The 12,519-nt window shown below is 46.8% G+C and overlaps 1 protein-coding gene across 1 annotated transcript in view; it reads left to right on the top strand.

Moving 5' to 3' along the window:
• Positions 1-12,519, top strand: part of LRRC49 (leucine rich repeat containing 49) — an 862,677-nt gene that overhangs the window by 282,872 nt on the left and 567,286 nt on the right. Inside the window, exon 4 of the mRNA XM_085644059.1 lies at positions 2,530-2,766. Coding sequence (XP_085500185.1) covers positions 2,530-2,766 — 237 coding nt within the window. The remainder of the gene's footprint in view (positions 1-2,529; positions 2,767-12,519) is intronic.

Here is a 12,519-nt window from a genome sequence, read left to right as displayed (position 1 = left end):
TGACCAAACAAGTCAACGCAGTCTCCTCCACCTGTTTCAACACCCTACGCATGCTCCGCAAGATCTACAGATGGATCCCGACAAACACGAGGAAAACCGTCACCCAGGCCCTAGTCAGCAACAGACTTAACTACGGAAACGCTCTCTACGCCGGAGCCTCATCCAAGCTCATCAACAGACTACAGAAAATCCAGAACGCCTCTGCATGCCTGATCCTCGACGTCCCATGCCGCGACCACATCACCCCCCCCCCCCTCCCAATCCTGAGGAACCTGCACTGGCTCCCCGTCGACAAAAGAATCTCCTTCAAGATTTTGATCCACGCACACAAGGCACTCCACAAAACCGGCCTAGCCTATCTCAACAGTCGACTCTCCTTCTACGTACCCAACAGGAAACTCCGCTCCGCTGACCACGCCCTGGCCACGGTCCCACGCATCCTTAGAACTACTTCCGGAGGCAGAACCTTCTCCCATCACGCCGCCAAGACCTGGAACACCCTCCCCTTCTACCTGCGACAAACCGAAGACCTGCTGACCTTCAGGAGACAAATCAAGACCTGGCTCTTCGACCAACAGCAGCAGCTCACCCCCACCCCCCCCCCCTCCCAGTGCCTTGAAACCCTCACGGATATGTGGTGCGCTTTACAAATTTCATGATTGATTGATTGTTCATTGAACGATTGCAAACCTTACTCGTAAGGAGCAATAAATGAATGTTAACCTCTGATGGGGAGTTCGTTCCAATTCCTGTTCACCCGCAAAACTGATGACCCTCTCCGCGCTGTTTGTGATCACAACTGATCACGATGACCGTAAAATATACAACAAGAAAATACATTCGAGGTAATTTAAAGAGTACATCCACACATTCTTAAAACATTTATATCTTGATTTCCAGTCTGTGCATTTCAGAAGGCAAGGACGTTTTGTGTTCATGTGTGTTGGGCAGGTTGAGTGTACAGTGAACAAAACTCAGGCCTGTGTGTATGCTGATGATCAGGGCACAGCCCCATGTATTCCGTGATGAGCTGGGCACAACCCTGTATATACCATGATGAGCTAGGCACAACCCCGTAATTACCACGATGAGCTGGGCACAGCCCTGTGTACCATGATGGGCGATGCACAATCCTGTTTATATTAGGATGACCTAGGCACAACCCTGTATATACCATGATGAGCTGGGCACAAACCGTGTGTACCAGGATGAGCTGGTCACAACCCTGTATATACCATAATGAGCTGGGCACAACCCTGTATATACCATGATGAGCTGGGCACAGACCTGTGTACCATGATGAGCAGGGCACTGTACTGTGTATATCATGATAAGCTGGGCACAACCCCGTATATACCAAGATGAGCTAGGCAAAACCCCGTATATACCATGATGAGCTGGGCACAGCCCTGTGTACCATGATGTGCTGGGCACAACCTCATGTATATTATGATGAGCTGGGCACAACCCTGTATATACCATGATGAGCTGGGCACAGCCCTGTGTACCATGATGAGCTAGGCACAACCCTGTGTATATTAGGAAAGATGATCTGGGTACAACCCTGTGTATATCATGATGAGCTGGGCACAACCCTGTATACACCATGATGAGCTAGGCACAGCACTGTGTACCATGATGAGCTGGGCACAACCCTGTATATACCATGATGAGCTGGGCACAACCCCATATATACCATTATTATCTGGGCACAACCCTGTATGTACCATGATAAGCTGGGCACAACCCTTTGTACCATGATGTGCTGGGCACAACCCTGTGTATATCATGATGAGCTGGGCACAACCCTGTGTATACCATGATGAGCTGGGCACAACCTCGTATATACCATGATGAGCTGGGCACAGCCCTGTGTACCATGATGAGCTAGGCACAAACCCGTGTATATTAGGATGAGCTGGGCACAACCCTGTGTATATCATGATGAGCTTGGCACAACCCCATATATACTATGATGAGCTGGGCACAACCCCGTATATACCATGATGAGCTGGGCACAGCTGTACTTTGTATTCTTATGAACAAGTTAGTGTAGACTTACAATGGATGAGTCTTTGCCGATGGCCAGGTATCAGAAAGTCATGTTGAAAAGATCAAATCTATTACATTCATAATGCTTATTTTTTGTGTTGTTAAACAACTATATGACAAATTATTTGGAACTGTAGTAAAAACTTATATTTATACATGGGCAACACATGTTCCACAAAAATGTTATACAATTACATTCTGTCAGCTAATCGAAATTGTTTCCATTATTCCATCCTCACACGTGCATGAGTAATCAGTCTGTATCCGTGTGCTTTCACAGATAGCACGGTGGTGAATTAACATGCTTCATCTTTTTAATACCATCTCGTGCAGCGCTCAGATAAAAACATTTGTGTTGATTTTTGTAATACACAATAATATAGACTGTGCATGACAGTGTAACATATGTTCCATGCGTCGGTGTGTTGTGTTTATTATTATAGCTGGAGGATGTCATATTTGTTTCTTATTTTGCAGATGGACGGTTAGCCAGTGCTTGTGCTCGCAATAGGCAAACCTACTTTACCATAGCAGCGAACGTGACTGATATTTGTGTTCCTGAAATGAGGCATGGTAAAGATTGTGTGGTACAGAGTACTGATGCAGGTCATTTAACCTCAGCCCAGATGTCCTCAAACTCCAGAGTGAGGACAGATCCTGAAAATACATCTGTAAAAGCAGCGAGTTACAAAGAGGACACAGAGTTAACAAAAGGTAAACTATTGATCATAATCCCATTTTATGTGTTTTCCTGAAGACAAGCACCTTTTAAAATACCCTACATACATTATCCAACTCACAAAGACGGTGCACATACAAAAGCTAGCACTTTTTTTACTTCCAGTTTACTTACCGAACCGGTTGCATCTTTTTGAAAGAATCCAGTACTGCTTTGAAGGCTAGCAATAATTACAGTTTACATCCTGACATAGTTTTCACCCTTGTCTGCAAAGGAATAGTTAAAAAGTAAAATAGCCCCTCTTCCTTTCATACGTCTAATTGCACCATTTGAGTAAAGCAAATAAGCCTTACCCTCCCTAGAAGAGAATTTCCACTCTTCCACCCATTTATACATGCATCCTTTTACCCTTACATCCACTCTTCCATCCATCATCCCTTTAATGGACCATTTTTAGGTCGAGCATAAGCGTACGACCTCTTGTATATTTTAGTATACATATATTTCGGTGAGCCAAATGCCATTCCTTGCTTCTCATTTGTTTGTTCCAATGTCCTTTAAAAATCCTTGCTTACTAGTGGCTAGTCCTGCCTCTTTGTTCCACCTTTTTCCTTCAAGGAGCAGGAACTTAGTAAAATATCATTACGCTTTGTTCTGTTGATCTACTCATGCGGGGACTGTTTTATTATGTTTTCAACCTCGTGTTACACTGTGGGAGCCCAGGCATAGCTGCTTACATTTTATTGCAGAATTCACTCTCCCAGTTCCTTCTATGTGGCTGGTATTCTTTTATCTTCTTCCCAAACGCAGCTCCCAGGCTGGCTTGGAATGCAAGAAATTGATTACTGTGGTTTTCAGTCTGCCTCGTTTAATTTCCTCCAGAAACAGGGACAAAAACACTGCAATAGGAGCTCTGGGCCCCAGAGGGCAAGAACTGGCATGGATTGCCTCTTTAACGGGTCCCTTGAAACCGCCCTGGCTCTCTTCATCTTGTCCTTCCTGTTGTCCTTTCCCTGCATTGATATCAGCTCTGAAGCAAGCAACAGCCATCCATGCATTCTATCTACTGCAGCTCTAAATCCTGTAAAATGTTAAACCACTACTTAAAAACAGCACATTTTCAGTTCTATTAAATCAACGCTTCAAATTATACTTTAATATGCATGCTGCTTGTGTTCTTTCCTCCCCTCCAGGACCTTTGCTTGGCTGCTGGCTGAGGAGTTCGAAGTCTCTCCTCATCGGTTTAGTGCTGAGGTCAAAATGCTTCCTTCTGGAAGAATGTCCCCTGTAAAATGTGCATTTGAATGTACTACATTAAATAAATGCAGAACAAGGACACACAGCTGGCACAAGGGTGGTGCGATCACACTGGATACTGACTTCAGAGGGGCAATGTTTCCGAGTTTATTTTGCTTTTGAAAGCACTTGCTGACAGGTTCCTGGCCTATAGCAATTTCCAGGCAATAAAAAGTCAAGATAACTCTGGTTATTAATGTTCTTGCTGGAGCGATCTGCAGTTGTCTAGTGGAAGTAGTTTTGACTCATTGCAAGGTAGTGCAGAGGGTTAATATGCCAACTGCAAAGAAAGTGTACCATACAGATCACAAAGTGCATACAATGTAAATAGGTCAGTGGTTTACTGCTTTTCTGTTACACGCATCTTATAAGTTAAAATCCTAACATAGAGCAGTGAATTTATAACTGTCATCAAAGAACTGCATGCACTGCAAAGTATAGATTAGAGCAGATATTAATGTTGCAAAAAGGGTTAATCTGGGTAGAAATCGATTTTTTTTATTTTAGAGAACCCCCAACTATGGTGTTCTGTTTTCAATTCTGAGTTTGTGCTTCTGGGGCCCAAGCACTCTTTAGCAATGCTGCCTACCAATATGCATGACTTGTGACTCTTACACCCTGTAGTTCACCGTTTTATGTAACATTTCCTTTATGCTAATTTATACACGTATGATTGATTGTCTCTGTGTAATTTGTGTGTTATGCAAAGTGCTCTGACCCCCTTCACTAGTATGAGATAACTAATTAAATGCATCTGAATGTTAGTGGTTATGGAGCCTTAAGGGACACTGTTAAAGGGTGGTGGTAGTGAGGGAATCCGCATCACTCAGCCTTACCTCAACATCACCTCAGCACCACCACAGCACTACCTCCTCATCAGTACACCACCACCTCAGCACCAGCACAGCACCACATTAACAACACTGCACCGTCTCAGCTTTAACACAGCACTATCTCAGCATCAGTGCACCACCACCAACGCAGCCTCACCTCAGTAGCTACTCAGCACCAATGTAGCACCACTTCAGCATCAGAGCCCTACCACCTCAGCACATCACCAACTCAAAATCAGTCAGCACCATTTGAGCACCAGCTCAGCACCACCTCTGAACCAATGGAGCACCACCAACCCAGCATCACTCGGCACCAACACAGCATCACTCAGCACCACCTCAGTATCAGTACAGCACCAGCTCCACATCAGTGAGCCCCCACCAGTGCAGCACCAACTCAGCATCAGTGCATCAGCACCTGCAGAATCAGTGCAGCACCATCTCAGCATCAGCACAGCAGTACCTCCTCAGTGCACCATCAACTCCGCACCAGCGCAGCAACACATCAGCATCAGCACAGCACCATCTCAGCATTAGCACTGCACAAACTCCGCATCAGTGCACCACCACCAGTGCAGCATCACCTCAGCAGCAACTCAGGACCCACGCAGCACCACTTCAGCATCAGCGCAACACCACCTCCGCATCAGCACAGCATCACCTCAACACAGCACCAACTCAGCATCGCAGAGCACCACCTCAGCACCAGCGCAGCACCATCACCTCAGCACAACTCAACAGCACTCAACATCACTCAGCACCACCACAGAATCACTCAGCACCACCTCAGCAGCACTCAGCACCACCTCAGTGTCACTCAGTACCACATCAGCATCAACATAGCACAACCTCCGCATCAGTGCATCACCAACTCAGCATTAGGGCAGCACCACTTCAGCACCACCTCCTCATTAGCTCAGCACCATATCGACATCAGTGCTTCACCACCTCAGCACAAAACCACATCAGCATCACTTAGCACCAACTGAGTACCAGCTCAGTACCACCTGAGCACCAGTGCAGCAGCACCACCTCAGCATGACTCTGCTCTACCTCAGCATGACTCAGCACCATCTCAGTACCAGCGCAGCACCACCTCAGCATTAGCACAGCACCATCTCCACATCAGTGCACCACCACCAGCTCAGCACCAAGACAGCCCCACCTCAGCAGCAAGTCCGCACCAATGTAGCACCGCTTCAACATAAGCGCAGCATCACATTAGCACAGCACCAACTCAACATCACTCAACATCACTCAGCATCACTTGAGAACCAGCTCAACAGCACCTGAGCACCAGTGTAGCACCACCACCTTAGCATGAACTAGCACCTCAGCATTACTCAGCACCACCTCATCATCACCTCAGCATCACCTCCTCATCAATTCACCACCAACTCAGCATAAGCGCAGCACCACTTCAGCACCAGTGCAGCACTACATAAACATCAGTACATCACCATTTCCGCATCAGTGGACCACCAAGACAGCCCTACCTCAGCAGCAACTCAGCACCCATGCAGCACCACCTCAGCTTTTGCAGAGCATCACCTCAACACAGCACCAACTCAGCATCACTCAACACCACCTTAGCACCAGTGCAGGACCACTACCTCTGCGCCACAGCGTCACTCAGCACCACCTCAGCATCACTCAGCACCACCTCAGCATCACTCAGCACCACCTCAGTAACACCTCAGTAACACTCAGTATCACCTCAGTATCACCTCCACACCAGCACACCACTACCTCAGAATCACTCAGCACCACCTGAGTATCATTCAGCATCACCTGAGCATCACAACTGCACCAGCACACCACTTCAGCATTACTCAGCATCACCTCAGTGTGCCCTCGGAATCTGGCATATGTTGATTATTTCCTAGTATCTGTCCACTGCTTGTGTTGTAATTCAGGTACACTTTCTTAATCTCCACCCTCCTATTATTTATTTCCCTCCACTCATAACAAAAAAAGCTATAGCAAACAAGCATTACAACATACAGGAGGAGGTTGCCGGCATTGGAAGGACAAAAAAAACTTGAAGACATTTTTTGTTAATTCTTTTTTTAATAGAGTCATCAATTGTACATAATGCCTTCTTTAAACTCCACTACATAACACTCCACAACACAAAATACCATTCCACATATTTACAGTTCAGATACACTCAAAAAAAGATCATTACTATCCACATAATACAACTGCACACCATACCTCATAATTCCATTACACAAATTCACACCACACAATAACACAACTAACAAGTCCAATCCAACACACATAATTGGTACACACCACAAACATCCACTCCAATCCATAACACGTAAGTAAGAGACATTTACATTTACAATGCTAATGCTCCAACTCTTTCCTTTTTTTAAAACACACAGATCTGATGTTTAGCTCCTACCTATTTGTTTTTCCCTCACCTAAAACGCGAAGCTATACTCACAGTTCCATGCAACTCCCTTCAGCTTCACACATTTCCAATCCACACCCCATAATTTAACTCCAAACCACATAATTGGGCTTTTGTGTGTTCAGTTTCTATTTTTGGGAAATTATGGTGGTGTTTTTTCAGTGTTTTCCAGTGATTTCAATACCTCAACAAAACAGTGCTTTTCAGTGGTTACTCATTTTAGCGCCATAAAAAACAACTGAAACAGTGTTTTACCAGTGTTTATGGAACGCTTTGCTTTTATTATTGCTTTTTCCATCTTTCTTCAGAAATTGATTCTGCAGCTCAGATTTAACAAGCATTTGCAATGCAATGGGTCTCGCATTTGTGAGTGCAAAACCCTAAAAAGCAATGTATAAGGTGACACGGAGTTGCAAGATTTTACGTATGGCAATGCTGCCAAGTTAGGTCTCCTTCAGTTGCCATCATATGATCTGGACCACAGTGGCGAGGCCATGAGAATACCCCATTACCATATGGCTTTATTCCCTTCATTATTTCGATTTGAGAGTCTCTGCATTGTTAACAGACCGCCCCCATAAAACCTGCCTTGAAATCATTATGAAGACATGAATTAACTATATTTCCAAACGCTCCCTATGTTCCAAAACTCTTGGATGCCAAGTAGTCCCTTCTTTCTGGCATCACAAAACTCTTGATTGGTCTTTTAGGTTGCAGGCCCCACTCCCCTGATTGCTGTATCCAGGTTATGATTAATATGGAGATTCGTGAATTAGTTGTGTAAATTTAAAGGAAAAAGATGAAGAAGGAATAGGACAATGTACACTTTTAGGCTGCAACTCTGCAGATATGAAAAGAGTGTGCCTTTAAGGGCTCACATCCCACAAGTAACCCACCATGCCCAGTAAGTGGCAGTTACCTCAGTTCTTTTTTACCGAGCCAGCGGTAGTACTTTAAAAAAAGAAATTGTTTTCACTGGTACATAACTGTTCAGCACGAACAAAGTCAACAACACCATGTCTATATTAATCTTTGCCAACATTTCCCAGGTAGGCCCATCCCCCTCTCTACATCAAGTCACAGATGTTGACATCTTGTTCTTATATGTCACCGACTGCCCAGAGGACTCCTCCGTGCTGCACCCCCCATTGAAATCGCTAAGTCACTCCTCGTTCCCAGCAAGCAGCACCCAACACCTCCACAGTTCCATCACCCACCCCTGACCTCCCCATGTACTTTCCCCTGCAGCACTCCCTTCTCCAGACTCAACTCACGCATTCAAGTCTCCTGTTACTTCTTCGATCTCCTGAAAAGCTTCCAATTACCCCGCCCAGACACTTCCCCACGTTCTTGTTCAGCCAGTCATCCGGATGTGCTGTTCCCCTGCCCCGGCCCACTCAGATGTATCCCTGCACCATATGGCCACGGAGGGAGGTCTCCCACCAAGCCACCCTGTTGCCACCAGTCTTATAGTTATCATTAATCAACCCATGTCACCCTCTCCCCTGCACAACCGTCCAGAATGCCTGTACCGATGGACAGACAGGCCACATGTAGAAAGAAGGCCGCCACCGCTCCACACCTTGGGCAGTCCGCAGTCCTGCCAGCATACATTCTGCTCAATTTAATCGGTGTCCGATAAATGTGATGCAAGTAATTAAAACACATTAATATGAACCTGACATTACAAGACACCCTCCGGGTAAGTGCGCAGGCTTCCTCCACTCTCTCATTCATATCATCTACACATCTCCCCCTCCAGGCTTCCTACGCCAGAATAGTCTGCCCAACTCTCTTTTACGTGCCCCATAGAACAGTGACCCTGAGCCCCGCTGGTCGCCCAATGATAGCAGCAGTTCCCGAGTGCCCGACCCCCTAGGGGCTGCAGGAAATTCCCGTGCCAGTGGTAGTATTAGCTAGGGAAATTAATTCTCTATTAACCATTTCTGTTTCTTCCAGAGAGGAGGAGGGCGAGTTTTACAAATCCAGAACCCGCTGTGTGTAAGCCACACCTTCCTCAGTTCAATGAAGAGAGGGAATCGCGCACATTTAAAAAAACGGGATTAACTGGGCCGTCCGCCTACCGCCAGGCCAGTCACTGTGGGGGCGCTGATGGCGCGTCGCGGCTGCCGCTGCTCAGGGAGGCAAGTTAGCTCCGGGGCCCGCTACGCACTCACCGCCTCATCTTCGCTTCTTTAGGCTCCCAGTTGGTTGTCAGGGCACCCTAGACGCCCGCCACCACGGGGGGGGGTCCACACGGCGATCCACACACCGAGGCACCAACACGGCTCCAGGGCAGAAGGGGAAAGAGTGCACTCAGTTGTTCCAACAAATCGCCTCGCTCAAGCGATCCCAGCAGCACCACAGCCTTTGGCGGTCAGGTCCGGCAGGTCGCTCCAGTGCCGCGATGATCTGCATAAACCTGGCAATGAAGACCGTTTCTGCGCCCAGCCCCACCCACAGGGGCTCTGAGAAGGGGCGAAAGAACAACAAAGCCTCGTTATCTAAATGGTCTTTTTAAAGACCTGTGAAGTACTCGGGTGCGGCCGCAGTCAGAGAGATGGCAGTCCACAACAGCTCCTCTCCCCCGTGAACTATGAAAATCAGTGACACTCGGTTTAAACCGGGTCAGCTGATTTTCATCCGGTAGGGTACTGTCGGTCAGATTCGGTTTAAACCGAATTCCGGACAGCCTACACATAATACAACACAACAACACAATTACACAACACACCACCTACATCCAATGCACACCGCATACAGTTCCACATCGTGCCTCAAAATTCAATAGCACAACACATAATCAAACTGTACTACTTACCACTCCACAACACACAAAGCCTGGTATGTTAGTTTCCAAAACATCAAATAGATGGGGGACGATCTTTTCACGCTCCCTCCTATTTGGTTTTGGAAAAGATTGGAAAAGCCCTTTTGCGAATTGGAAATACATTTCTGACTCATAAAAGGACTTTTGTACTTTAAGAAAGCCCATTTCCAGGCACAAACCCTGTAATGTTGCATATCGGACCTTAACTTCCTTTTTATCGCTCTCGTAGACTACTCTCCATACTGCAAGAATGTTTGTTAGATGATTTCATTTAAACTCGATAACTTGGTTGTTAACTAACCCAACCCTTCATTATTGTACCACCATTATCCTTATTTTCAATTTTCACTGTAATTCCCAATTATATTTTTTGTAATGTCTTCGAATATGGTAAACTCTGAAAAAGATTTTTTTAAACATAAAATAAAGAAATAGGATAGAAGAAAAAAAATGAATGCCCGAAGTTGGGCAAATCAAAATGTTCTACAGGATTTGTATGTTTTCTTTGCGTTCTAAAATGTTAATTTAAAAAATAAATTCTGATAGATCAATCAGGCAAATAGCATTTGTAGTGCACAGCACTGTCACCCCTAGGGGTATCTGGGCGCTGAGGGTGCTGTGTCTCTGTCGAAAAGCCAGGTCTTGAGTTTCTTTCTGAAGTCCAAAAGGGAGGGAGCTGTTCGGAGGTGGAGGGGCATGTTATTACAGATCTTGACGGCGATGTAGAAGAAGGACTGGCCCCAGCTGCAGCTGTGATGGATGCGGGGGTATGCGAAGGCGAGTGAGGCAGAGCGCAGTTGTCTTGCGGGCAGGTGGAAGTTCAGTTGATGGTTGATGTAGGCTCGTCCTTGATTGTGCAGGGCTTTGTATGCGTGCATGATGACCTTGAACTGGCATCTCTTTTGCATGGTGAGCTAGTGGAGGTTTCTGAGGTGGGGGTGATGTGGGTCTGTTTGGAGCGGTCCAGGATGAGTCTGGCTATGGTGTTCTGTATGGTTTGGAGTCTTTTGAGGAGCTGGGTAGAAATTCCGGTGTAGAGAGCGTTGCCGTAGTCAAGGCAGCTGTTGATGAGGGCCTGCATAATGGTCTTTCTGGTGTTGAATGGGATCCATTTGAAGACTCTGCGGAGCATGCACAGCGTGTAGAAGCAGGAGGAGGTGACTAGGTTAACTTGTTGTTTCATGGTCAGTTGGCTGTCGAGGATGATACCCAGGTTGCGTGCATGGTCTGTCGGTGTGGGTATTGGTCCAAGTTCTGCTGGCCACCAGCTGTGGTCTCTTGTGGAGGTATTTTTCTCGAAGATCAGCACTTCTGTTTTGTCGGAGTTGAGTTTGAGACAGTTGTCTCTCCTCCGTTTGACTATGTTGGTCATGGCTTTGCAGAAGTAGGTTTTGATGTTGGTAGGGTCCTCGGTGAGCGAGAGGATTAGTTGAGTGTTGTCTACGTGGGAGATTAAGTTGAGTCCGTGGGATCTGATGACATTTGCGAGGGGGGTCATGGTAGATGTTGAAGTGAGTGTGGATGAAGGATGATCCTTCGGGTATACTGCAGATGATGTCTGTAGGTGCGGAAGTGAAGGGAGGAAGTAGCAGTGGCATAATGAAATATTAAGGGGCCTGCTCCGGATTCAATACGGAGCGCTCAGGCCTTAGTATTGTGCTGAGGGGCCCCCTGCAGCTTGGGCCCCCCCCCCGCAGTGCAGGGGATGTGGGGGCCTGTGTTACGCCCCTGGGCAGTAGAATGCTCTGTGTGTTTGCCCTCTGAGGAAAGAGGCGATCCACTTGAGGGCGTATTACTGTATGCTGACGCGGTAGAGTCTGTCGATGAGGGTGTGGTGGTAGACGGTGTCAAAGGCAGCAGAGATATTGAGGCGGATCAGGGCCACAGTTTCTCCTTGGTCGAGGAGAGTTCTAATGTCATCTGTGGCAGCATTCAGAGCGTTCTCAGTGCTGTGGTTGACCCAGAATAATGATTGTGTGGCGTTGAGTAGGTGGTTTTGTTCCTAGTAATTGGTGAGCTGTTGGTTGATGGACTTCTCGAGTATTTGGGCTGGGTAGGGGAGCAGAGAGATCGGTCAGTAGTCTTCGAAGTCACTGGGGTTGGGAGAGGGTTTCTTTAGGAGGGATCTAACTTCTGCGTGTTTCCATCTGTTTGGGAAGTTTGCTGTGGAGATGGAGGTGCCGAGGATGCTGGTGAGTTCCGTGATGATTGTGTTGGTTCCCAGGTTGAAGAGATGGTGGGGGCAGGAGTTGTTGGGCGCCCTGGAGTGGATGGATGACATGATGACTGTGGTGGTCTGAGTGGTGAGCGGGTACCAGTTGCGGGAACCAGGTGGTGATCTTTTGGCTGGTGTTGGTTGGTTGGTTGAGGTTGTCGAGACTGAGAGTGGTGGATTGAGGGTCGAAGC

This window comes from Triturus cristatus, chromosome 3_1, assembly GCF_964204655.1.
Source record: "Triturus cristatus chromosome 3_1, aTriCri1.1, whole genome shotgun sequence".
In the NCBI taxonomy this organism is placed as follows: domain Eukaryota; kingdom Metazoa; phylum Chordata; class Amphibia; order Caudata; family Salamandridae; genus Triturus; species Triturus cristatus.
The sequence above is the reverse complement of the archived record's forward strand: the minus strand, read 5'-3'. Positions and strand labels throughout refer to the sequence as shown.